The sequence below is a fragment of the Hypoxylon trugodes genome (genome assembly GCF_022578975.1).
Source record: "Hypoxylon trugodes strain CBS 135444 unplaced genomic scaffold F4822scaffold_7, whole genome shotgun sequence".
Taxonomy (NCBI): domain Eukaryota; kingdom Fungi; phylum Ascomycota; class Sordariomycetes; order Xylariales; family Hypoxylaceae; genus Hypoxylon; species Hypoxylon trugodes.
In genome coordinates, this window is record NW_026250022.1 from 3,117,252 (window position 1) to 3,143,589 (window position 26,338).

General features: G+C 46.3%; 10 protein-coding genes across 10 annotated transcripts; 5 read left to right on the forward strand and 5 right to left on the reverse strand.

Moving 5' to 3' along the window:
- Positions 1-1,105: 1,105 nt before the first annotated feature.
- Positions 1,106-3,693, reverse strand: F4822DRAFT_445126 (protein phosphatase pp2a regulatory b; the record flags this gene model as incomplete). Its single annotated transcript, XM_051463344.1, has 6 exons — positions 2,988-3,693; positions 2,796-2,836; positions 2,549-2,646; positions 1,832-2,486; positions 1,186-1,775; positions 1,106-1,129 (listed from the first exon to the last, which is right to left on the reverse strand). Exons 1-6 carry the CDS (start codon positions 3,029-3,031, stop codon positions 1,106-1,108), a joined length of 1,452 nt encoding a protein of 483 aa, XP_051312820.1. The 5' UTR covers positions 3,032-3,693.
- A 1,378-nt stretch (positions 3,694-5,071) lies between these two features.
- F4822DRAFT_431914 (uncharacterized protein) lies at positions 5,072-5,995 on the forward strand (the record flags this gene model as incomplete). The annotated part of the gene is made up of 1 exon (XM_051461551.1): positions 5,072-5,995. One exon carries the CDS (start codon positions 5,072-5,074, stop codon positions 5,993-5,995), a length of 924 nt encoding a protein of 307 aa, XP_051312821.1.
- Positions 5,996-6,986: 991 nt separating this feature from the next.
- F4822DRAFT_333059 (Dynamin central region-domain-containing protein) lies at positions 6,987-10,177 on the forward strand. Its single transcript, XM_051455686.1, has 4 exons — positions 6,987-7,205; positions 7,293-7,676; positions 7,744-9,354; positions 9,409-10,177. Exons 1-4 carry the CDS (start codon positions 7,107-7,109, stop codon positions 9,718-9,720), a joined length of 2,406 nt encoding a protein of 801 aa, XP_051312822.1. The 5' UTR covers positions 6,987-7,106; the 3' UTR covers positions 9,721-10,177.
- A 1-nt stretch (position 10,178) lies between these two features.
- On the reverse strand, positions 10,179-11,924 carry F4822DRAFT_333047 (RNI-like protein). The gene is made up of 2 exons (XM_051455685.1): positions 11,571-11,924; positions 10,179-11,487 (listed from the first exon to the last, which is right to left on the reverse strand). The coding sequence occupies exons 1-2, from the start codon at positions 11,763-11,765 to the stop codon at positions 10,420-10,422; spliced, it is 1,263 nt and encodes a 420-aa protein (XP_051312823.1). The 5' UTR covers positions 11,766-11,924; the 3' UTR covers positions 10,179-10,419.
- Positions 11,925-12,249: 325 nt separating this feature from the next.
- On the forward strand, positions 12,250-17,846 carry F4822DRAFT_411961 (uncharacterized protein). The gene is made up of 3 exons (XM_051458912.1): positions 12,250-13,698; positions 13,758-14,277; positions 14,331-17,846. Exons 1-3 carry the CDS (start codon positions 12,931-12,933, stop codon positions 17,615-17,617), a joined length of 4,575 nt encoding a protein of 1,524 aa, XP_051312824.1. The 5' UTR covers positions 12,250-12,930; the 3' UTR covers positions 17,618-17,846.
- Positions 17,847-17,895: 49 nt separating this feature from the next.
- F4822DRAFT_411964 (uncharacterized protein) lies at positions 17,896-19,064 on the reverse strand. The gene has a single exon (XM_051458913.1). The coding sequence runs from the start codon at positions 19,052-19,054 to the stop codon at positions 18,080-18,082; it is 975 nt and encodes a 324-aa protein (XP_051312825.1). The 5' UTR covers positions 19,055-19,064; the 3' UTR covers positions 17,896-18,079.
- F4822DRAFT_411966 (actin-related protein 2/3 complex, subunit 1) lies at positions 19,065-20,698 on the reverse strand. The gene is made up of 3 exons (XM_051458914.1): positions 20,283-20,698; positions 19,390-20,217; positions 19,065-19,328 (listed from the first exon to the last, which is right to left on the reverse strand). Exons 1-3 carry the CDS (start codon positions 20,503-20,505, stop codon positions 19,288-19,290), a joined length of 1,092 nt encoding a protein of 363 aa, XP_051312826.1. The 5' UTR covers positions 20,506-20,698; the 3' UTR covers positions 19,065-19,287.
- A 171-nt stretch (positions 20,699-20,869) lies between these two features.
- On the forward strand, positions 20,870-21,962 carry F4822DRAFT_333166 (RNA-binding domain-containing protein). The gene is made up of 3 exons (XM_051455687.1): positions 20,870-21,109; positions 21,164-21,380; positions 21,447-21,962. Exons 1-3 carry the CDS (start codon positions 21,030-21,032, stop codon positions 21,771-21,773), a joined length of 624 nt encoding a protein of 207 aa, XP_051312827.1. The 5' UTR covers positions 20,870-21,029; the 3' UTR covers positions 21,774-21,962.
- On the reverse strand, positions 21,883-23,156 carry F4822DRAFT_445133 (uncharacterized protein; the record flags this gene model as incomplete). Its single annotated transcript, XM_051463345.1, has 3 exons — positions 22,444-23,156; positions 22,153-22,380; positions 21,883-22,053 (listed from the first exon to the last, which is right to left on the reverse strand). Exons 1-3 carry the CDS (start codon positions 22,783-22,785, stop codon positions 21,883-21,885), a joined length of 741 nt encoding a protein of 246 aa, XP_051312828.1. The 5' UTR covers positions 22,786-23,156.
- A 456-nt stretch (positions 23,157-23,612) lies between these two features.
- Positions 23,613-26,236, forward strand: F4822DRAFT_333186 (glycoside hydrolase family 47 protein). The gene is made up of 3 exons (XM_051455689.1): positions 23,613-24,427; positions 24,492-25,831; positions 25,904-26,236. The coding sequence occupies exons 1-3, from the start codon at positions 23,785-23,787 to the stop codon at positions 26,075-26,077; spliced, it is 2,157 nt and encodes a 718-aa protein (XP_051312829.1). The 5' UTR covers positions 23,613-23,784; the 3' UTR covers positions 26,078-26,236.
- The last annotated feature ends 102 nt before the right edge of the window (positions 26,237-26,338 follow it).

The window sequence follows — 26,338 nt, forward strand, 5'->3', positions numbered from 1 at the left end:
GAAATGACGGGCACAACCTGCACATGTACATGTATTCGACACTCTTAACCTTTTTTTTTATTTGTTTTTTACGGTGATGTCACCTACCTTTCCTTATGATTTATGATCAAATAGACACAAAAAAAATTAGCATCCTATTTCTTTCCAAGGCTTGCGGTGAGTAGTATAATATATGGCATTAAACATAAATACATCAGGTAAAGATGTTATGTACTTCTGTGCAAATCCTTGCTAGTATCACATGGGTTGGAAAAACGCATGATACCTGGGCAAGGTACCTTAACTACATATATATCCCCGAGTCCGCGGTCTGCGGAGGATTGGTTCCGCTTCTCACTATTACTATAATTCCACGTAGGGCGTTTCTGACATCGCTTCGTTTTCACTGCCTAGTCGACCCTAATGGTAAAGGTGTTCTCTATATGACCTGGCTTACAAATAAGCCATAGTTATTCTAGTAATACCAATATAAGTGATCTATCTATTGTCTAATAATCAATACTAAACATGATTCGTCACTATCGTTATGCTTCAAACACCTTACTCTCAAATTATTCTTGTGATTTCGTTGGTACCGTATAAAACCAACCCGTCAGGGTTTCACGACAAGGCACAATGACTATATATGCTTCAGATCTCATTTGTCTTCAGTCCCGTCTGAGGGATCTTGGTCTGCTTTGTACCTAGAGTCTATGTCGTGATATTGGCCCATGCCTGCTGACTTAAGGAGTAACTGGCCCCTTATAGGATTCCATTGCTGAATGACTATGCAGTCCGCTTCCCAACCTGAGTTGCTACAATCCCCGACCACATTTATGACATTAGGCCCGAGATAAACTCAGCCTCCCGTATGCTTCTCTTTCTGTCGTAAATCCAACGTTTTCTCATTTATAAGGCGTCCACTTTTGTCTAGTGGGCCAGCAGTCCTAGTCACAAATACTACAAATAGTAATTTATGTCCTAAAGGACCGCGTAACTATCAAGGAGACTGCTGGCAATCATGACGCATATCTCTGCCCGGATCCAAGTCGGGATATCCTTCCACGAATGAGGAATACCCGGCCACGAGATGCCCGGGCCACTACCGGATAGCGCTGTCATGCACCTAGAGAGCCGAGAAGACGAATAACTGCTTCTTATTAGTAACGTATAACAAGTACGAGACCTCAAGGATGTGGAACTTACATTATTCGTCGCAGCAATCGCAATGCTGTCCTCAAATGGGTGCCAACTCATGTGCAAGATCTTCTTGTTAAAGTCAATTTGATCCGCGTCTGTCTCTTTTCGCATCCTCTGTCCTTGACCTCCAGCTGCCGGGCTACCCGCACGAGACCCGCCCTTCTTACCACCATTGGTCGCCGTGGGACTCGTCGATGAGTTGATAGGTGTCGGAATGCCCACCTTCTTTGCCTTGAAGGCCGACTTGTCTGCTTGTAAAACGACTTCGATCTCTTTCGCGGGGTCAGATGGGTAGATCATGAAGTTATTGTTGTAACTTCCAGTCATGACATTCTTGGCGTCGCCTGAGAACACTACTTCGAATTTGTCAAAAATACTATCGTTCTCATAAGTGTCGCAGAGCCGCGGTCGTAGGTGCTCGTGGATAGGTATCGTCTTGACTGGTTGGCGTTCCATATTGACATCCCAAATCTTGACTGTGAGATAGTCTCGAGATAAGATGTATCTGCCATCGTATGAGAATCTCACATCCGAGATGGAAGAGATAATCTCCGAAAAGAACGATCGCGCGGACGGGTCTTCTTCTTGCTCGAAAACTGCACGATATCATTAGTTCATATCGACCTGTGTTGATTAGATGGGGGGGGCATACGCTTGGCGTGCTGGTCACAAAGAGCGCTTTCTCGCATATCCGCCAGTTTGATAGTGCCTTTCGAACTTGCGTACATAAACCAGTTGCAACTAATGGGGTGAAATTCGGCAGCAGTAATAACCTCAGTCAACTCCTCCATATTCGCCGGTTTTATGTCCACGATGTTGAAACTTTGGTCTTGAATATTCAAGTTCCAAAGGTTAATTCGAAGATCGTCGCTGCTTATAAATGTCTCTCCATCGCTGTTGACTGAGATGCTGTTGATGTGATAAGCGTGGGCATTAGCATATGTACGACGGGGAACCGCAGCGACGACGGTATCATGATGTGTCAGTCGCGGAAGTTTTAACTCCCCAGCAGTCTTGAAGTGTGACTGTGGGATAGGTCTAGGGGCTCCTCCTCCTACGCCAGCCACATTTCCTGGTGTTAGGTCATGCGACAGGTTGTTCTCCGCTACCACCTTCAACGACTTCTCAAAAACTTTCCACAGCTTGATCGTCTTGTCATTAGTGGATAGTAGATAGTGAGAGGCATTTTGACGGCGACACCACTTGATCTTATTGATCTTTTCCTCAATTTCCAGGGATTTAAGGTAATCGAATTCGGGCTCGTGTGACTGAAATTCGGTATGGAACTTATATTCGCAAGTTTTCTTCTATAGAATTAGTTAGAATTGATTGATTTTCCAAGAATAATAGTTAAGGGTTCTTGACTGACCGTCTCGTTTCTCTCGAACAAAACAACTCGACCACCTTTGTCTCCTGTTGCTAAGTAGTTACCAGTGTGATCGAACTCGACTGTTGATATGATGTCGGCTAAGCGATCTATGTTAGTAAAGAAATATGAGCGTCTTAAGTTGTTGATCTATAATCAGGGTAGGTATCTGGGTTAATAGCAGCAAGTCGAAGAATTTGCTGGAGTCCTTGAGGTTCGAGATTAGAAAAAGAAATATTGTAAACCATACCTTCTGTGATATCTTCAACATCTCCCTTGTCACCGAAGCACCTATAAGGAAGCGTTAGGAGTCAGCAACGTTATGATCAAGCAATGAACCTAGAAACAAGGAGATGCGATAGAGGACAAGGGTTGGTGTGTATGGAATGTGACAGCGCCGGCGGGGGGGAGAGAGCCGCATCGATTTCTTTGTATAACTTACTGGGTGAACTTCCAGGTGGGGGAGTTTGAATCTCCTTCCACCATATTTGTGATGGACGTCGGGATGAAGCTACCTAAGCTCCGACCCGTTTTCTAGTCTAAGTGAAGTACGTGTTGTAAATAGTAGGGTGGTTGTAAGGTATCGCGGCCGCGACCAGTAAAAGGTGGGCGGGCTATTGGAGGGTCGGTACGCGACTTGAGGTGACGATGGATCGGGAACCGCTCCGAGATATGTTGCGGTTGTTGAATAGTATATGGTATGTAGGCTACGAGGTGTGGGAAAAGAAAGATAGCCTTAGTTTAGGTAATGTATCGAGGGCGGTGCGGGCGTTGTTGTTATGTATCGAGGGGCGTATGTAGAAAGTGAAGTGGGAAGATGCGAGGACTTAGGCTGGTGGCGTACTAGCTCCCAACGACTGTGCGTGCGGTCGGCCAGATGAAATGAATGAATGAGCTGGGGTTGATAATGCCAGTCACTCAGGGAGCCCATGCAACAGAGGTGGACGTCGGAAGCTCCCGCAGATTATTCTGGAGCGGGGGAGAAAAAAAGGGAAGGGAAGAAAAATAATACACGAGCAAGCTGCAAAATGACGGCAAGGCGTTGTAGTCGTGTGTAGTCGGGGTCGGTGGTCGTGGTGAGAAGTTGATGTGATGTGATGCGAGTTCTAGTAATGGTAGGTAATGGTTATGGTTGATGGTAGGGCCTGGCAGTGGGCAGTAGTACGTTATGCGCAAGGGTCCGGGTCAGATTTGGGAGACTGGAGGTGGGAAGGTGCTTGATTGATTGATTGATTGATGGTTGTAGATGCGTGGTCGGGTTTATGCCAGTGCGAACTTGCCGGTTTTGGCTCTATCTATCTACGCGGGTACCTGGGTATCTAAGTACTGAATCAGCTATGACAGCAGACCCAAAGGTACCTTTCTTTTAAACATTTATGTATTGTATCGTATTGTATCGTACATAAAGCAAACGTATTAGATTCAATATTTCGAGGCCAATTTGGTTATCATAATGGAAGAGTTCGCCTTTAATATATTTCTTCATCTAATTTATAAAGTTATTATTAGAAGAAAATATTGTTTTCGAGAAGATGGAAGCTGTAAGGAAAGAAAATCCAACAAATTTCAAATACTTGACGTATCTAGTAATATGTACTTGGAAATTAAGTATATTATCTAAGCTGATACATGTCTTCAAGGTTCACTTGCACAGTGCTGTTGCGATGTACCTAACATCGATTAGGTAGACAAGTGTGGGGCTTCAGGGCAAAAAACGGGAGGTATGAGGGGCAGCCTTACCTCATCTCTCTTTTCAAAAATAGGTGCTCACCCACGTATATTCAGCTCATTCATCCTCAAAAAAAATTTAAGTGTCTCTGCTCGCCAACTGCAGACCAATCTTCTTATATCATTGTAACCAGTCTTATGACCTTTTCAATATCTATGACTCAATCAGGAAGTCCCGCACGTGGCACGACTAACCAACCCTGATGCTTTTCTGTTTTATCTCGAATTCTTTTTTTTCCCTATGCGGTACATGCCCGCACCTGACATACAAACGCAGTTAGGCTTCAAGTTCGCGGTATAGAAGATTACTTTGGGCATGACGACTTGTTGAGAGATTTAAAAATACCCGTCTTGTAGATAAGGTCACGCATCCACGTAAGAGTTTATTCATTATACGAAATTTATTTGAATTCCGTTTAACCTGATAGGATCACGTATAAAACTTAGTCATCACATGCCAATGAAGATGTATATCTCAAGCTAGGTACCTAGGTCAGGTAAGGTAGGTACAGTCCTGGTTTAAGGTTAACTAGATGGAGCTATCTGGAAAGCCGAACTTTACCGACACGGGATCTCTTTGTTTAAACTACCTAGGTACATATGTGTGATGCATGTATTGGAATTTACAAACTTGAGTTCACTTAACCTTCCTTTCAATGTTCCGAATCATTCTCGTAATTTGCCTTCCTATATACGAATATTCCATGTAATCAGAACCAGCATTGTTTCATCGGGGCTCTCATCATCATGTCTTGATATTATGCAGACTATTGAATCGTGAGAGATGATATAATCACGATGGAAAAGGACAACGGAAAAGCAAAGGCTCAAGACAGTAAGGGCAAAAGTGTAGCAACCAAACAAGATGACTACACTAATTCTGTTGGGTCTCGCTCGAACACATCCTCAATCATATCAAGAATAGGCGCATCTACAAGCAAGTTAGCCAACGATATGATCCTACGACATCCCAGCAATGCCTCTGCAGCTGATGTCCTACCGTCAAGCAAAGCTGAATCATCCAGGGCGTCTCCAGGGATAAGCGCCAATGAGACATCGAAATATAGGAGCGGCCCTTCTCAGGCGTCCTCTAGTGGCACATTCAAATCAACAGCAATTTCTAGCCAACACAACCCAAATGATCTCGACTTCTCTGCGTTTCTAGATGACACGGGTGTTTTGGAAGAGGCAGAACATGGCAATATCAATGGAAATGGTCATGAAGAAATTCATAGCCTCAAGTTCGGGCCTACAGCACGGTCCATGACTATTATGGCAACTGATGGTATGGCCGTGGTTGACCTCCTTGATTCGAGGTATGACGAAGTGGAGCATAGCGTCATGTCCCTAACGGATATCGAACAAGACACATTGCGATACCGCCTCTTTAGTGATATTGAGACCCGAGAGTATCCTTCACGGAGGGGAGAATGGGAAGATGTCCTTAATTTCTTTCCTGATTCAGGTTTGAATGGTAGTGATGTACGGGAATATGTCAGTTTGCTCGGTGTATCTGATGTAGAAGAAGCTAAGAGAATTTGGATCGGCCAATGGCAACGGGTTCTCTCGAGTTACACTGACGACGTTTGGGGGGAGCTCGGTTCATTGGTGAATGTGGCGAAAGAAGAGTTGAGCGATCTTTCGAAATCTGACGAAGATGTTTCACCATCCAAAGCAAAAGCGTTGCGTCGACTTCAGCAGATTTTGGTACATATCCGCTGAAATTGAACCAGCAACTCATTCACACGAATATAACGGGATTGAGACCACAACATATTAACACCGGGATTTCCGCGCGCTTCGTTTTTGGGTTAAAAGTGAATTAGTAATATATGAGGACGGGAGAAATACTAAGCAAACGCAACTATGCAGCGAATTTGTATGATTCGAGGAAGAAAATAGGGGGGGTATGGGGTATAATTCCTTAGGTATATGTGGATGAGCTTAGTATACTGCATGTGCTAAAGGCCTCCGCAAATTCTGCGTGTATACCTAAACGCATTTGAAAAAAAAGGCCATCAATGCTGAGAACCCGAAATATAATGAGCACATCTTAATATCTTTCGATAATATGACTTACATACGGATATTTAATATAAATAGCATTATGTTTCGCGCCTGTGCCCTTATTAGCATGAGATGCGTTTCATGCATCTGATGAGAGCTACCATGAATGTGTACGTATCCCGAAATTGCCTATCTGACCCAATGGGAGCTTAAGTGATTGGATGGTCGGGGATACGGGGTGGATCCCTGATTGTCGATACTTTTAGGATACAACGCCTTCCCGCTTTTCGTTCAAGGATATAGCGCATCTCGGGCAAAATAATCGCCAAGATTTAAAGCTAGGCATGTATACGCAAGGTATATTGCCTAAGGCGTGCATGAAGTTGCAATAAGAACCTACCGGACGTGCTGGACGTGCTGGTATGGGCCTTGCTGTAATAGGCCTGTATTTTTGCTGGTATGTGCCACATGCATGTAGGTACTTAGCATTTTGACGTTTCCATATTTTTCAACGCCTCGTCTTCTGCACCCACTGGGCTGCGACACATCAACAACTCTTTTTTTTCTCATTAGAGTTGGGCTCATTCTCTAGTCTAACTTGTTCACTAGGCTGTATTGTGCAATATTTTGTGTTTTTACCGGTGATAGCTTGCCTGTTGCGCTTGCGACTCCTATTGACGGCAAATCAAATTCTCCGGTAACTGATAGTGCTCATTACCTGCCGACGAAAAAAAAAAAAAAATCACAAGCGAACGAGAGAAACGAGAATATAGCTACTGTTTAGCTTCCCATTCCTGAGCTCGAGCTCGAGCTATCCGCCTTCAAGATGACGGCCTTAGGAGATGACCTATTGCGGATTGTGAATCAGCTACAAGATCTAGTATTTAATACTATCGGGACAGATTCTTTAGACCTACCGCAAATTGTACGTCAAGCGCCTTTGAGATCTCTTGGGTTTCCCCTGATCCCGGATCTCTATTAGCATAGTTGCTTACAATGGTCATCGCCATAGGTTGTTGTTGGTTCCCAATCTGCGGGCAAATCTTCAGTACTCGAGAATATTGTTGGTCGCGATTTTCTACCTCGAGGTAGCGGCATCGTAACTCGTCGGCCCCTTATTCTACAATTAATCAATGTCGAGGAGGATCCCTCGGAACCAGATCTACATGCCGCATACAGAAATCCAACTCAAGCACGTCGTTCAGAATGGGCCGAATTCCATCATATACCCAGTCGGAGGTTTACCGACTTTGGAGATGTTAAACGCGAGATTGAAAACGAAACTTCTCGTGTTGCCGGTAACAATAAAGGCATCAACAGGCAACCCATTAATCTCAAAATCTATTCTCCTCATGTACTCAACTTAACTCTAGTTGATTTGCCTGGATTAACCAAGGTATACTCAACCCAACCCCCAAACAATTCTGACCTAGTAGTTAACCAATTTATAAAAAAAAAAACAGGTCCCCATTGGCGATCAACCGGCCGACATTGAAAAACAAACACGAACCCTCATCTCTGAATACATTGCCAAACCTAACAGTATCATCCTCGCCGTCTCCCCCGCCAATGTCGATATCGTTAACTCGGAAGCTCTAAAGCTTGCTAGACATGTTGATCCTCTCGGCCGACGAACCATTGGTGTTCTTACCAAAGTAGATCTGATGGATCACGGGACAAACGCGATGGATATTCTATCTGGCCGCGTGTATCCTTTGAAACTAGGGTTTATTGGCGTGGTCAACCGATCTCAGCAAGATATCCAAGGCAATCGACCAATGGAGGAGGCTCTCAAAGCCGAAGCAGAATTTTTCCGACACCATCCCGCATATCGAAATATTTCAATGCGCTGTGGAACGCAATTCCTAGCCAAGACATTAAATCAGACTCTTATGGCACACATTCGGGAACGTTTGCCGGACATTAAAGCCCGTCTTAACACATTAATGGGACAAACCCAACAAGAGCTTGCGAGTTACGGCGATATGCACTTTAGCGGGAAAGAACATCGAGGATCCATGATTCTTCAGCTCATGACCCGATTTGCTACATCGTTCATTTCATCTATCGATGGTACTTCGACGGAGATCTCAACCAAAGAACTGTCTGGAGGTGCGCGGATTTACTATATCTTCAACTCAGTTTTCGGCAGCGCGTTGGAATCGATCGACCCTACTTCTAATCTTTCCGCGCTTGATATCAGGACTGCTATTCGTAACTCCACTGGTCCCCGTCCTAGCTTATTCGTCCCGGAAATGGCATTTGACCTGCTTGTCAAGCCACAGATTAAGCTTCTCGAACTTCCCAGCCAACGATGTGTTGAGTTGGTGTATGAGGAATTAATTAAGATTTGCCACACATGCGGCTCAACAGAATTATCCCGGTTTCCGAGACTGCAAGCCAAGCTCATCGAGGTTGTCTCGGACCTTCTGAGGGAACGACTTGGCCCAGCGTCATCTTATGTCGAGTCCCTCATAGCTATCCAGCGAGCATACATTAATACGAATCATCCTAATTTCTTGGGCGCTGCTGCTGCCATGAGCCATGTGGTTAGCAATAAGCAAGAACGTGAGAGAAAGAGGTTAATCCAAGAAGAACGAGAACGACGGGAAAAGAAACGATTGAAGGAGATTGGGGCGAATGGAACAGATACCCCGGAGGACGAGGAAGACCCGGCTCACGATAGAAACGGTGGTCTTCCGTCACGAAAACACGGTTCAAAGGAGCCTAGAAGCATGTCTCCTGCCGTTCGTGAGAATGGTACATCGAGTCTTGCTGCTGCGATGAATGGAACGCGCTCAGATTCACCCAGTCGATTTAACCCCCAAGCAATTGGTAATGCTCGCGATTCCTTCTTAAACTATTTCTTCGGCAAAGACGGCCCGCCGTCGTCTTTGGGAGCTGGAGCTCCTTCTCCACTTCCACGTCATGTTAGCCAGGGTGTAGAACCTACTTTCAGTCAAAGCATTCGCCGAAGTGAAGATAAGTTAACGCATCGACCGGCACTATCATCGTCGCTGGCACGTGAAGAGGAAAGTCCTAAAGCTGCCAGCTTCGGTTTCGGGCCACAGGCGGTAAGCTCTTCCTTGACATCTTTCCCCTTACATCTACTAACCCATATTTCACAGATTGATAATGTGGAGCCGGCTTTAAGTGATCGCGAGGCTATGGAGACAGAGCTAATCCGGGCTCTGATATCCTCGTACTTCAATATTGTTCGCGAATCAATTGCTGACCAAGTTCCTAAAGCTGTTATGCATTTACTCGTCAACCATTGTAAGGACGTCGTACAAAACAGACTTGTCAGCGAACTTTACAAGGAGACGCTCTTTGAAGAGCTTCTATACGAAGACGACGGCGTTAAGAAAGAACGCGAGAAATGCGAGAAGCTGCTACACACTTACCGTGAAGCAGCCAAGATTATTGGCGAAGTGTTATAATAGAGCACTACAGCTCACCCTGTACTAGAACACAAAAAAAAGTTAATTCAGGAGTATTCTCACCTGGGGAAAAGGATTGATTTATTGACTTAGAGAGAGAATGCGATATCTGACTTGCCACCTGTACATTAGGCGAGGGAACTTTTGTTACAGGTTAACCTCGTTCCGTGTTCTTTTGGGTTGCTGGTCATTGATACGCTGGGGCACGTTCACTGATACGAACTGAATGGATGGAGGGGGTGGCTTATAGTCGGTCGGTACACTCGAAGGCGGCGTACATTGTACATACAGCGTAACTACCTATGCTACTCTTCCCTGTCTTTAGCATATTCACCAGGGCCACTCTGAAATGACTTTTCTCCCTTGCAGTTTGAACCGTAAATCCAATTTTAGTTTTACGTATACCCTACAGTGAATTGCAACAGGGTAGATTGCGTATACGGTTGAAGGTAGACTGATTTCAGTGGTCTCGCGAGACAAGGCCTGATAGCAATTAAATTGAATGTATCAATTACAAATGGATTGGGTTATTATTGTCCCTTATACTGAGGCATGGTTATGAAAATAAGTATCATTCTTTTCTTTATATTAGGGGCAAATTAGACTGTTGGTTCTCTAAGACCTAGGGGTATCGTCCTCATTCTCTCCATATGTGATCGGGTCATATCGAACAACAGTTTCGAACTTGTTCGTCCCCCCCTAGATGCCAGTCTTCTCTAGCTTCTTGGCTAGCGCATCAACATCGCTATCCTTAAGTTGGACTGTAGGCTCTTCCTGTGCCTCCTCAGCCTCTTTGACTAGTTTCTCGGCTTTCTCTTCGGTAGAAACATCCTCCTCCTCCTCATCTTCTTCTTCCTCCTCATCCGAGTCTAAATCCTCGAGATCGCTAAGACTGTCCACTCCCCAAGCATCCTCATCAATAACATCACCACCGAATTTCTCCTTTCGCTCGTCTAGTAAGCCCTGAAGAGCCACGATAGCCTCATCGTCTTCTGAGAACTTGTTGCCGTTGAGTTCGATTCTCTTCAGTGCCGGCAAACCGTCCTTTGCTGCAGAGGCAAAACCCTGAATTCCCGCCGCGGCGATCTCGTTGTACTGCAAGCGAAGGGTCTCTAGCTTTTTGTTCTGGCCCTTGGAAAGGACATTAGCGAGTAAGACACCACCCTTAGCGCCAAGCAACGAATCACCGATACCCAGCTCTTGTATATCGGCCCAAAGAGGTACAACCTTTGCCAATGCCTTCGCTCCCTTAATAGTGAAAGTATTGTCCTGGAGGTCTAGTACTTTAAGTTCCGTCGCGTGATTCAGACCAGCGGTGAGCAGTTGCTCTATTCCTTCCTTCCGAATACCATTCTGAACCATCTTTACTTCCTTGACCTTGTTGTGGAGGCTAAAAGCTCTAGCCCAGGCGAGCATACTGCCATTTTCCAGCCGGTTCCGACCACAGATAACGGTCTCGAGATAGGGTACATCTTGTCCAGCCTTCCTGGCCTCCTCCTTCTTCTTGTGAAGCTCTGAAAGCGCATCGGCGATGAGTATACCGGCGTGGGGACCCAATCCGTTGTTATTGAGGTAAAGGTGCTGAAGCGGGACGTGGCTAGATAAGAAAGCAACCAAAGGCGCCTGAGTGTTGAGACCGAATGCGTTATCGTTGAGGTTGATAGTTCGGAGGTTAGGTAGGTTGAGGATGGAGGTGAGCAGAGACGAGAGGGCCTCGGGAATTTCGTTTAGCAGACGGCCGGTGAATATATCAGCCAAGTTCGCGACCTAGAATAATTGAATAATAATATGTCAACCAAGATTGTTCTTATGCGATCATGCGCGCGTTGTTATGTCATCAAAGCTTTTACCTTTAGGGTCTTCTTAGTAGCCAATACTTCTCCAAGAAGTTTGCAAGCCTCGACGCCCAAGGTGTTTCCTAGGATGCGAACCTCCTCGACGTCGTCCATAGCCCGAAGAGGGCCAATGTGGGCTTCTAGATCCTGAGCTGTATTCAGCTTCAGGCCCCTCTCTTCGAGGGAGAAGATCTTTTTAGATGTAGCCATATTGCAGGTGCGAAGAGACTCGAATGCGAAATTGACAAAAAGGTATGTAAGATCTATAAGATTAGCCGCGGTTTTGTTTTGTTTTTGTTTTAATTTTTGTTGTTATTGTGATCTAAGAAAGTAAAGGAAATGAATGATGGATAAGGTTTAACTCTGGACCTCGAAAATGGTGGGGGAGGGGCACTAACAATTATGTACGTAAGTATATGTACAAGTACGTAAGCAACTGTAGGCACATGTGTTAGGCGTACATGTAATAATTGTTTGGGTGGCTATCACTTATGTAATCGTGTCACAACTCTGGTAACGATTCGGAGTTTCGGGTGGTTGCAGGTGAGTAACCCTGACGCTAGCATAAGTGGGTACACCGATGCCTATTTTGGTACGTACCTAAATGCATGGGCCCCCCATCCATGCTGCCATGCTAAATTGCTGGCAGCGGTAGGAGCAGACTTGGTTTTTAATATCGAAATTCATTTTTATCCTTTATCCAAGCAAAGGGACCGCCTCGAGCATGCATTGCTGTTGTTAACTTTTTCACATTTCCTTCTGCTCTCTATCCTCTTCATACATTCGTACATAAATCTTCCGACAATTTAGCTTTGCTTTTAATCAAGGCTACTTCTTAGGAAGCTGATACATCATCTCCAAGTCTCTTTTTGTCCTTGCTGTACTCATCAAGCACAGCAAGCCGCCCCTAACAAATCAACCTCTCTACGCGTCCTTTATAACACATCAGCACATCCTCTCTTCAACTCTTCAACGCGTTATCCTGATCCAGGATACTTCTATTTGAAGCCCTGTTTGAATCGTTCAAAGTTTACCCCCATATTGTATTGCAGCTCATGTCTCCTTGCTCTTCACGTTTCATTCTCACATCTCTGAAGGAGCCACATTTTCAATCGAAAGTGTGACGAGCCTTGAGAGGGTATACAATTATCTCACCTACTTTTCCGACAAGTGTGTTTTTTCGGCTTTTCTCAGCCTGCTGTTTTTTTTCTGTACACCGAACTAGACTTCATTACAAGCAGGTATTAACCATAAGAGGTACTGATATTCTTCCTCTAACAGCAGCAAGTCCGTCAGCCGACGCCGTGGGTAGGCATCAGCCTGAATGGTAGACCTGACAGCCTCGCCCTAAACCACGTCTAGCTTGCAATCGGGAATGGATAGTCATAACGCAGCTTCGCTGCCTGCTGAGGACGATGAAATCCCTCTCGATTCTTGTACCGAAGAATCAGACTCTTCGGATGTTTCCATGTCCGACTCTGACGATGAGGACGGCGGCCAGCGTAGCCTATTGATCTCGACTGGTAATGAGCACATTCCCATTCAAACCCCCTTGTCGGTCCCTGTGACTGGGTCTGTTCCGGTTACACAACAAAGCCCAGACCGCTCGAAGAAACGAAAATCCCTTGAGGGAGCAGATTCAACGTCTCATACAGCTCTCTCGACTAAGAAGGTGAAGCTAGATGAAGAGAGTTGCAATCAGTCCTCTTCTGCGACTCTTTTACCATCAGATAAATCCTCTCTCCCCGCTGAAATATGGCATTGTATCTTTGCTTTTACACCGCCGAGAAGTCTTGGTAATCTACTGTGCGTCAATAAATTATTCAATGCATACCTTGATCCCGCTTCTCGCTACCAAGGTGAATTACCACCGTCTCTTTCACGGACATCTACCCCTCTGTTGAAGCCTGATGCTATCTGGCAGATTTCGAGGAGACGTTTTTGGCAGAGAATGCCGGCTCCACTGCAACAGAAATCCGAGCTCGACATGTGGCGTCTCGCTTGTGGAAGGACATGTCAATTTTGTGGTAGGACGAATTCCACATCTCCGAAGTCGCCCGACGATAGTCATCAGAAGATTCAATCAGTCTGGGCATTCGCACTCCGATGTTGTGGGGAGTGTCTCCTGAAGAATACTATAAAGGTATGTTCGCATTGAATTCTAACCTAGAGAAGCGAAGAGATTGTCTTACTAGTTATAAGGAAATCGATATACTCCTTTCTTCCTCAGTACCTTCGCTTTTGATGCCAGCTCTGCCTTTCGTGCTTATTACCAACGAGACACATACAATATCGCCAGATGCACTTCAGAAAGGACTAGTGCAGCCGGACTTGCAAGTGACGAAGATTTACCTCTCCGAACATGTAGAGAGCTTGAAACAAGAATTCCTTTCCGTCAAGTCGATGGGCGGGGCTACAGCAGAAGAATGGTTGAAAGGCCTTGAGTATCGAGGAAGGGAGTTGCTCGACGATTCGATGCGATGGGAGAAATGGGCTTCGACTGGTGGAGTAACTCAGATGCAGACTCAACTGTCTCCGGAAAACATCTCAAACGTGACTACGACCAGTGGCAAGGGACAGCATTCAGCGAACTCTTCACAGGCACCTAGGTCTCATTCAAGTTCAAGTAGCATAGCTGGACAACATACACCTAGACCAGCTCAAACCACACCAACCGACCAAGTATCCCAATCCACATATCTACCTCCTGGTATTCCTATACGTAAGTAGCCAAATAATCCGTTCCCCCTTATCGTGGCTAATCTATTTTATTAGAAAATGAATCACAGGCTCGCACGCCCTCGTTGGTGCAGGGCGTCCAGCCTAACCTACCTCGCGCTCGAACCCGCGAGGAGGCTTTGGAGCTCAAAGCTGCACGGCGTGGGGAGATTGAGCGACGGGCGATGGAACTTGACCCACCGTTAACAGCAAATGTTCTGGCGCATATTCCGTCTTTTCAGGCAGCTATTCAGATTATCTCACCTCTTGACGACAACGCGTGGGATATGCTCAAGCCGCGTTTACTTGCACAAAGAGCTGACGCTGAACGAGAGCAACGCGAAAAAGAAGACTTGGTGCCCCGTAAAGCCCCAGATCAGCCCGAGGAGTATCGCGCTGTTGGAGAGAGCAGTGTGGTGACTAAGCAGCTTATTGATAAGACATGGGATGAAGTACAGGCGCCCTTGCGCGCCCAAATTTCAGCATATGCTGACGAAGTCATTCGAAACCGCTGGAAAGATGGGCAGAAGGTTGATGCCGAGACTAGCCCACAATTCGCTGCTGACGTTCTTGTTCAAGTGCGCAAGATGTTTTACGCAGAGATCGCAAAGGAATCTGCTACAGCACGCGCTACTGGCCGTGAAGTCACCGAAGATCCACCAGAAGGACCGTTTACAAGAAAGCTCACCCTTGAAAACATGAAGTGGCTATTTGATGTCAAGATCAAGCCTCATACCGAGTCATATCGGAAGGATCTTTTTTATTGCAACGGCTGTGACGTGAACCTGAAAGCGTTTGGATTTGAAGGTGTCATCCAACACTATGCGGCTAAACATACGAATGCTCTTAGCCTGGGGAGTGTTGTAGTCCATTGGCGTGCTGAATGGCCGGAGATTCCGCCCTTTAAGTCCGAACCTCATGCAATGAAGGCTGCACACCCACCGATCGGGCCATCCTACGGAACCTTGCAGTCTCACAATAACACATCTCGCTACCCTGGCTCCGGTGCTTATTCTTCGGCTCCGAATCCGCCATCATTTCAAGTACCTCCATATGGTCCTGCTTCAACACCTGGCTACGGGCATACAGCGTATGGGCCGATGATACAGCAGCCAGTTCCGCATGATCCAAGAAATTTCTATCCCCCGGGACCCCCGGGTCAACATGAGTATAACGCTTCGTATCCCCCTCCGTCGATATACAATCCGCACGATACAGCTTACCATGGCCAACAGCCGCCTTATCCTTCTACAGCTCACGGCGGACCACCATCCCATCCTCCCGCAGCAGACGCCTACTATGGCCAAAATCACAATGCGAGTCAAAATCACTCACAAGTAAATTTCTTCGGTCATTACAATAACTCGCCAGCTGGCAAATACCACGCCGAGCTTGAATTCCTGGCTCGAACTTCACGTGAATTATGGATTTCCATGGCCGCCTTGAAGGAACTTCCCGGCGACATCCGGGTATGTGTTGTCATTCATCATCTTTTGCAAAGATTTCGATCCAAGTTTTCCGATAATCCATCATTAGCCATGTTCATTGATGGGCTCTCGAATCACAAAGAGATGCGCCCAGTACGCAATGTTAATGGTCTTGTATGCCAGGCATGCCATCTTAGTCTCGGTGAAGGGGCACCGGTTGTTCAAGATCGTAGAACATACTCTCTTCCACAGCTAGTTAGTCATTTTCAGCAGGGACACGCCAACCAGCGACAAGCTGGGAGTTCACACTTCCTCGACTGGACTATTCATATGATACACACACCAGACTTATCCGTATTATCTAGCCTCGGGTCTTTACCAAACATAGACAATCAGAAGCTTTCACTCATTCTAGACGCTTTTCCGCCGACGCAAAGTTTCAACAGCTACCTACAAGGAGCGCCTCTTCCCGGTCCTCAGATTCCCCAACTCGGCGTCGGCACCGCTACTCTAACCAGTCAACAACCAACTTACAACACAGCTGCTTCGCAGTTTAATTCTCAATATGACCCGTTATCCCTACACTCTACAGCCAGGCACGATTCAGTCACGCCCGTCATACGAGATCCATCGCATGCAATCATGTCAAACCCAAGGCTAGACCTTGATCAATCGACACCAATCAGCACCCCTCCTTTACCACCTCATCAGAAGCCTCAGCTAGGCGATTTTGGTCGAGCATTATCGGAGACACGGCAAGGGTCCAGTGGGCCAAGACTCAAAAAACAGAAGGGGGTTACGAAGGATCATCGAACAGCCTCGGGCCAAGGTTTCAGAAATCGAAAGGGTGGTGTAGTGCCTCCCTCTTCTCGACCTAAATCGCAAGAACCCAATGAAGATGAGCTAATCACAGAAGAAGAGCGACGTCAGGAAGAGGAGATCCGAGCAATGTGGGCTGCAGACCGTAAGGAGACGGCTCGGTTTGCTTCGAGAAACCAACGTCCTATTGGTGCAAATGAGCCTAATATCTCGACGAGCCTTGGCGCAGAACGCCCAAGAAGTCCCTACAATCAAGTTACGCAGATGATTGGATCATCGGCTTATCCGATCCAACCCCAAGGCTATCAACGGTCTATGGGAATTCGGGAACGTGAAGAAGATGATCTAATAGCTGGTTTAGAGACCCAGCTCGATCAACAACAAGTATCAACTAGGCAGTTTAGCTATCGATCAAGACCAACCAGAGAGCTTAGCTATGGGAGAGAGCCTCCTTATGGACAACAATATGCGGACCCCGAGCAGCGAATATATCCTAACCAGAATCAGACATACGGCCAAGTCCGTCCCGTATCTCCTGTATATGCTCAACAACAACAACTTGGGCTTCGCTCCAGTCAATATTTGGAAAGCGGCCCTAGTCCTAACTTTGTCAACCTGGCTGGTGGCGCCACACGAGCTGCTGCAGTTCCAGACGACACATTATATAACCGACCACTTAGCCAGGATTATTATCATGGATATTCAGACGAAACCCAAGCGCGTCAGCTTGTCCCTAAATATACTGAAACCTACGAACTTGTTCGAGTCCGAGATTCTCAAGGAGAATATTTTGTTAGACGGCCTATTAGACTCGAGCGCGATCATGTTACGCCTTTACAGGATGAGCGTGCCCCCTACGGAAGCGAGATACCCCACTATAGAGCATACGAGGATACCGAATATCCTAGTAGGCGACTGGAGTATGAATCGGCTCCCGTGCAACAGACTTACGAGGGTGGAGTTAGAGCAGGACGGATAGCCGAGAGATCTTATGAACAAATTTTGAGAGATGATCCTGCTGGTGATGAAGACTATGACCCAAGATTCCCAGCTGCTCCGCCGAACCCCAGCATTACGCGGCAAATTCGTTATCAATAGTTACATTTTCAGAATTGTGGTTTCGATATTGAAGATTCTTGCTTCCGGAGGAGCATATAAGTTGATACCTGTTTATGAGGCAACTATTTCAGAAGCACTTAAACCGAATAAATGGTTGGAAGATGCCGAGTTTGTATCTTCGCAGTTTGTACAGTTTGAGCCTCAGAAGTACATTTATTTTTGGAAGACTTAGGAGTTAGTAATGATAATCGGAAATAAATACCCCGCCATCACTATGTAATGTTCCTCGAAATCATCTATTCAAATCACGCAGTACCTAGTAGTATGCCTTAGGTCGTTTGTGAAGTGTAGTTATCAGGATTTCATATTGCTAACAGTTAGGATTTACCTGTATTAATAGTGGTCATATAATACAACGCTTCTCATCCAATTTTTGGGTCGGTGCCGGTCATTGCTGACATAAACTCCTTTTCATGTTTCTCTAACTTCTCTTTTTCTCCACTAACACCCATATCCCCCAATGCCAACCTCGCACTCAGCTCTTTCTTCACGTAAACCGAATCCTTCTTCTGTAGCTAATGCTTCCATGTCCCTTATGCCTCCTGGGACATTCAACCAAGCGCAAAGATTTAGTCCCGCGTCGATTACATTTCGTAATGCGACCTCGGCATCCCTTACGGCTCCATACCACTCATGGTAATCACCGAGTGCTATGGTCTCAGCCCAGTTTAGGAGTTGTCCCATGATGTTGACGGTCATGAGTTCTACGTTCAGGACGTCGAGGCGGTCTCTTTGTGATTTATTCCATAGCATGTTGCAGATGCTACTGGCGTTCTTGAGGAGAGAATTGGTGGACGGTGGGATTAGGGAATCAGAGTTATCGTTGTTGTCGGGCGGAGACGTAGTATCCATGTTGCTACTGTGGCTATGACTTCGAAATCGGTCCGAGTATGGTGGTGGATTACTTCCTCTTGCTTGACGATTTACTAGATGTGTATCGAGGTATGTTTTAGTCGACTGTAGACAGATATCATGCACAGAGCTGACCACGGTGTAGATATGGTCTATTCGTCCGGCGTTATCATTTGGGATGCTCATGGTTTGGCTATCCGGGGCCACGGTAATTGTCAGGCTCAAGGGAGGCTGTGCTGGGTTGGGAAGATACGGAGAAGACATGGCACCCTGATGTATGCAGGGAGTATGATATTGTGGGGGAGGGGGTTGCTTGGGTTGTAACATCGCATCCTGAGATTGCCACATGTGATGAGGATTGATCGTTTGGCAGTGTTTATTGAATGAGCGGTTGTCTGGACATGTAGCACATCGATTTGTAGGTGCTACTCCTGCGTGGTGTTCTTCTGATGAGGGGGGAGGCACCGGGAATTCCCCTCCGCTTGGTTTTTCATCCATGGAAGCAGATGAATTACGATTCTTTTGGTACACGAAATCACTTGGCGACGGCGGTTTGGATTGCATGATTGAGTATGGAAGATATAATATATTGTGTCTTTGAAGGGAAATTTTCAGTATAAATACGGTATTTAGGTTGGATAAACTGCGCACTTCTAGAAATTCATGGAACTCATAATTTACGCAGTGAAATTTCATGTAAGCGCGATAGAGACAGAGACATTATGCGACGAGAACAAAGGGTGATAAACGTGTCTTGAAACACCTCAAGTTAACATCTGTGTTTATTGTCTTTGAACCTATGTATGCCAGATGACAATTCTACCATCAACACCACTTGCTGCATCTCATATTAGCCTCACGACACAATATAGCATTCTAAAAGGGAAGAATGGACTTACTGCTAAATTTGCTGACAGATCCACCGTTGGATTCGTAGGCACGCACTGTTGTGATGGTGTTCTGGTGAACGGTCTTTAGCTGAGTGTCATCTTTGACTTTTCCTTTCAAATCCATCTGCCGGAACATATTCAATGCAGAATCTTCTCGAGCATCACCTGGTCCAGATTTCCCTTTGGATTCTAATGTGCCGCTCAGTTGCCACCCAGATGCATCACCTCTGAACCTGAATGCCTCGCAGTCATATCCAGCCGCAATGATTTCACTCTCACCATTCCAGATTAAGCTCATGAAGGGCAGGAGTTGAGTGTTGACGCTAATAACAGCTCTCGGGGGTTGTTCGGGACCGGTAGGGTAGACGACAGTAATACTACTATCATGAGCAGCAAAAGCGAGGGCATCACCGCTGGGAGAGAATGCGACAGAGTTTACCCATCCAGCAGAGTTATTGAGAAACTCTCCACAGACGGTGTTGAAAGGTAGACGTTCACCCCAGACGCTAGGTTCCGGGCGAGCGTCGACACCTTTGATGAAGCTTGAGAAGACTCTCGCATGGGCGTCGGTAGAACCAGCGGCGAGTAGCACTGAGTTAGGATGCCAACTAACAGTGGTGATGGTACTCCGAATAGGCTTCTTTAAATGCTTGGAGACCCACCAATCGTTCTCTTCCTCAAAGTAGCAGATAGCAATAACCCGATCACCAGATCCGACGGCGAACTTGGTCTCAGATGGAGACCAACGCACAAATGTAGCTGCCCGGGCAATTCTAAGAAGCACCAAAGTTGGCTTGTAACCAGTAGGCGAAGGTTCCCAAACTAGAGCATTACGATCTGTATGTTCATATTAGAAAAACATTAAAAAAAAAACTTTACATCATAGGTGAGGGTAGATAGACCTTGAGAGCATGTGACAATACGGCCACTTTCAGGAGCAATGTCAATACCGGTAATAGTCTTATCGTGACCTTTCAATTCATCCTTCAACTTGAAAGCACTACCGACTTTGCCGTATAACTCGATAGTAGAGTCTTTGGCTACGGCCAATGTCTTGCGATCGGCCGAGAATGAATGGTCGGCAATAGGACGATGGAAGAGATGATGAACCTCAGGAGCAGCCATGTTGGGGATGCCTTTTCTTTTTGTCTGACGTTGTTACCTAGGTATTATTTTTTAAGGGTCAGTGGTAGGAGTATAGCTCTCTACTACCACGTCAGAGCTGGTCTCGAATTTCTAAAAGGGTTAAGGTATTAAGGAATAAGAAAGGAGGTCTGTAAGTAACGCGGCTGGGAGTTGACTGGTCCCAATTGTAGTGGGAACCTTGAAAGGTGGGGTGGGCAGTGCAGACAGACGTGCGTCACTGATCAAGCCACTAAGTACCCCCACTAATTGTGGCTTCATATCGGCGGATCATGTTTGAGTTTCCGATCCAGCCTTAGAAGAAAAAAAAAGTACCCAGGTACCTAGGACAGGTACGTGCTTTTTACAATATTGAATATTGAATCGCGATCATCACACAAACTCAACAATTTTACGAACAACTTACGGTGCTCATAGCCTCGTCCAAGTATAAAACGAACTTGCGATCAGTGACGCGAAAGGGGTAAAAACTCGTCCAATTTCGTCATTATAAGTACTCCATTACAATGGCTACCACTACCATCGCTGCGCGTGGCCAACCTCCCAGAACCGGTGTCAAGATACCTCCGACACCTCCCAACCAGACGTAGGTTATCCGAATTCTGTACCCATTCTACAAACTTGCTAATTCTAAGCATAGGCTCTACGTTAAGAATGTACCGTCGCGAAAAATAAACAAGACTGATCTAAAGACTGCGCTTTACATGCTATTCTCGACTTTCGGTCCGGTCCTCGATGTGGTAGCTCTGAAGACCATGAAGATGCGCGGTCAAGCTCACATTGTCTTTCGCGATGTACAAGCAGCGACTCAGGCTATGAGATCTTTGGAAGGATTTAAATTTCTAGGCGAGGAATTGGTACGCACTATATCTAATTTCCCACGTCCGTCTATTCTAACCCGTCCAATTAACACTCCGTCTTAGCATATCGAGTATGCGAAATCGAAATCAGATACCATCGCGAAGCTAGACGGCACATACAAGATGCCTGGATCAGCCGCAGCCGCCAATGTCGAGATGACGGAAGCTCAACAGAGCATCTTCAATGCCCCAGCGCCTGGGACATCTACAATCAACGCCGCCGCCACTCCAACTCATGTTCTCCCCGCGAAGCCGCCTCAGAATTCCGATCAGGTCATGAGGGATGCGAATAGCCCGGATACACGCGGACAAAAGCGGCCTCGTGACGAGGAGGAAGAGGAAGACAGTGATGAAGATGTGGCAATGGAAGAGGACAGCGATGATGAATGAAGATCTGTTACCACAATACCCTACGAATAGACGCCCCCAAAAAGGCGATCCGTTTCGATTATCCAGCTATAGGCCGTTGACCATCCCGCTTCCGATTTGCGGCTTAATATCATCCCACCTCGGTGGCCATCTCCCTAGGGACCCAGAGCCCGACGCATCCCCCCACAAGACCCAGCCATACCATAAGATAGTCTTCCTTGGAGCAATCAAACCCAGTCATGGCTTCTCCAAGAACACATGGGTGGACGAAGAATGAAGGAATTCCAGTCATGGGGTGATGCTGTACACGTCACAATTAGTGATAAGGTAGAGAGAAAATAAAATACCCAATGCAAGAACAAAGGATTGACTTATTGAACAGCGCAGAAGATATACCTACATCGATTGAGATGCCACCTATAGGACCAATTCTTCGGAGTGAGTCCTTGAACTGCTCGGGAACTAAATGGCGGAACACGGTCTCAACATCGAATGCCGACTCACCAGGTGGTAAGTTGTGTAGACTGAACCAGAGACAAGGTGCACGATACGTCGGATGAAGGTGTATCTCGTACTTGACGTTTGGAGTTTGGAAGTTTGCTCGAGATCGCAATCTAGAGAGAACCTCCTATAAATATATTAGTAATCAGGATACAATCCGACGAATAATATAGGGGGTTGGTCAACTGACCTTGTCCGAGTCTTCCATCTCAACTACACCATCATCCACATTCAGTTCCATACTGAAATCTTCGTCTCCCCCCAAAGAAAAGTCCCCCAACTTGGCTACAAGGTCGGTACTGGTTCCATCATCTAGAGGTCGAGTGATCTGGAGGAAGGTAGAGCACCCTGGACCATTGTCAGGATCCAAATTCAGTGCTGTATGAACATGGAGTCGCCATAGTTTTCTCAGGGGACCTAGTGTGGCCCGGCAGTACCTCCTATCTAAGTAGTGGCACACCTCAGCAAACTCCTCCTTAGTCAAGTACGGGTAGCATTGATATGATGAACGGTGAACATTAGAACCGTTCATGTTGGCAAATCGACCGGTCGTCTTTGCTACTGTCACCCTTTACCGATCCCAAAAATGTCGCCTAACAAGCAGTGTTACCTATGGGTGTATGTAGGTACATAGGCGAGTACCTAGGCGGCTAGGTAGGTAGTATGCAGATCTGAACTTGGCGGCGGGATCGAGATGTGTGTTTGCTTGTTCCCTTGATCCAATTTTAAAGTGTTGGTGCAGTCCTCGAGGGCGAAGCAAGCTGTTGAAAATGGAATAGCTTACTAAAAATAAAATATATAGGTGTGATCAAGTGAAGCGCGAAACTTTTTAGAGCTTCAAACAATGAATCTCTGCATGTGGAAGTATTTACTTCAGGGTACCCGATCTCAGACCAAACAGGCTGACAGGTACCTTACTATGCTAAGTTCAATGTTGCATCCAAATTAATTTGTGGGGGTTATAACTAGGTGTGGGGTACGGTAGAGGTACATCTGGAAATGTGCGCTTAATACGGGTTTCAACAGTAAACTTGAAGTACCTTCTTTGCCGGATAGGCGGCAAGGCGGCAATTACGTACAACAAGAACCCCTGTATTTTACTACATACATGGATTGTACATTGGAAATGGTACACGTCGAAGAAGGAACTGGCTGAGTGTCCTCAATCGGTAACTACGACCTGCTAAACATATAGGTATACACTATTTTTAATATAGGTAGGTCCTAGATCTCACACATTCCCCTTCTCTTTTTTTCCCTAAGTGTCTGTTGCGATTGGGGGAGAAATTTCAAATAGGGACGCCACGAAGAGAGACAATATTGAAGACTAATTAAGAAAGCAAAGATGATCTTGTCAACATTCTTATCATCTTAATTTTCTCGGGTACTGCAACCTTCAGCGTCGGATGCACGTGTAATTCCTAACGTATTCCACGATTCCTACGATCGAATTGCCAATTCCCCATACGAATTTCATACCCGACGAATTCGTTGCTAATGCTGGTCCTTTGTCGTCGCTACGCTTTGCTCCATGAACGTTCGCGACCCGTTCGGTCTCCATCGAAAGAGTGCTCTCTCCATCCTTAAAACCACCGCATCGCGAGCTGCTGTCGACCTCACCGAACGCGCCGTCGAGGCCAGTATTAATGCTATCGAGAAAGGCAAACAAGCCGTTGACGATTTTGACATGTCATTTACCGTTCCTAAAAATGTTCCTTCTTTTGGAAACCCGCAGAGGATAGTGGAGGACCACGTTTGGGGCAATACAGCGGTTACCGCTCGAGGTGGAAGAGCCTCGCATCCCAACAACAACAACAACAACAGGAACTCGGGAATACTTCGGGGTGTACAAGATCGAGTTGGCGGCCTCTTCGACGATCGAAACGGCCTCCCCATGTACAAAGACAAGCCATACGCATATCCGCCCTCTCAACGAGCCAGGCCCCTCTGGCGAAGAAAGCGGATACTTGGACCTATATTCCTGATAATATTTATATTGTACTATTTTGGCGCTTTCGGCCGCCACCATGAGACCGCTGTATCTTCGAAACCTATATGGAGTTGGCTTACGGCAGGTTCCGAGTCAGGGAAGAATGCTGATTGGCCTGGGAGGAGGGAACGTGTTGTTGAAGCCTTTACGTTAAGCTGGGACGCTTACGACAGATACGCTTGGGGTAGGATGCCTATCTTCAAAATTATTTTTATGGTATAGAACGGTACTTGCTAAGTTGTTTATAGGTTATGATGAATTTCACCCGGTCTCCAAGAAGGGTAAGCAGATGGCCCCGCAAGGGATGGGTTGGATCATTGTGGACGCGTTAGATACCATGATTTTGATGAACCTTACCTCCCGAGTCGCCCACGCGAGGCAGTGGATTTCAAATACGCTCTCCTACGATCAGGATCAAGATGTCAGCACTTTCGAGACGACTATACGTATGTTAGGTGGTCTCTTGTCGGCTCACTATCTGTCCAACGAGTTTCCTACTCTGGCGCCGCTAAACGAGGATGATCCTGGTGCACCTGGAGAGGACCTTTATCTAGAGAAGGCAAAGGATCTGGCTGATAGGCTTGTGTCCGCCTTCGACTCGCCGTCTGGTGTTCCCTATGCGAGTGTAAACCTTGCTAAGTACGAAGGTATACCAGCTCACGACGAAGGCGGCGCATCATCCACTGCTGAAACAACCACCTTGCAGCTTGAGTTTAAATACCTTGCCAAGTTGACTGGCGAGAAGTACTTCTGGGACAAGGCTGAGAAGGTAATGCAGGTCGTTGATGATAATGGGGCCAAGGATGGGCTAGTACCTATCTATGTTCAAGCAAGTGACGGTGCTTTTAGAGGCCACAACATTCGATTGGGAAGTCGGGGAGATTCTTATTATGAGTACCTCATCAAGCAGTACCTGCAGACAAATAAGCAGGAACCCATCTATTTGGAGATGTGGGATGAGACTTTACAAGGTGTCCGCAAGCATCTTGTTACATACACAGAACCCTCCGGGTTTACTATCATCGGAGAGAAACCCGACGGTTTAGAGGGTAATCTGTCCCCTAAGATGGACCACCTGGTTTGCTTCATGCCAGGCACAATTGCCCTGGCCGCCACTGGCGGTTTGACAGAAGCAGAAGCCAAGAAACTACCCACATGGACGAAGAAGAACGAGGCCGATATGAAGCTTGCAAGGGAGTTGATGCAGACATGTTGGGGTATGTATAAGTGGATGGCCACGGGACTGGCCGCAGAAATCACCTACTTCAACATCGCCAGTCCGCCTCTCCCTGAATCCGCTCCACACCATCCTCCTGCCGAGTTTGACGAAGACCCTAACGCGACATGGCGGAAAGACTACAACGTCCACGCCATGGATGTCCACAATTTACAGCGGCCGGAGACGGTAGAAAGTCTCTTCTACATGTGGAGAATTACCGGAGACATTAAGTATCGTGAATGGGGTTGGGAGATGTTTAAATCATTTATGAACCATACTGCTGTCCAGGATGGCGGTGGGTTCTCAAGTCTTTCGAATGCGAATAAAGCGCCTCCAGTATTACGTGATAACATGGAGAGCTTTTGGCTAGTAAGTTGTTAACCAAACATCCCGCATATTTAATGTCCCCATTTACTAATTTGAATACTTTTTTTTTTCTAGGCGGAGACATTGAAATACTTCTATCTCCTCTTCTCACCAGACGACCTTCTTCCCTTGGATAAGATTGTCATTAACACGGAGGCGCACCCGCTCCCGCGGTTTGACATGGGCCAATTATTTTCGACAGGCTGGAAGCGAAAGCCAAGGGATGCGGATGGGAAAATAATTAAATGAAATACGTACAGCGAGCTACTGATTTAGCATTTACGGACGTGCATTGCATATATTACCATGAACTATTTTTGTTTTTAAAAGCATCATTGGCGTAGTAAATGTAATATTTTTAAGGGACTTCAATGTTGTTGTTGTTTTACGTTTGCTGCATGTTCATTTTTATACGGCGCATTTCCAATCTGTACAAAACTTAGTAAGTTATCACCATGCTGTGGGGGGCTTACCTGGCTGCCTGGGTCTGTGGTACATACATACCTAGGT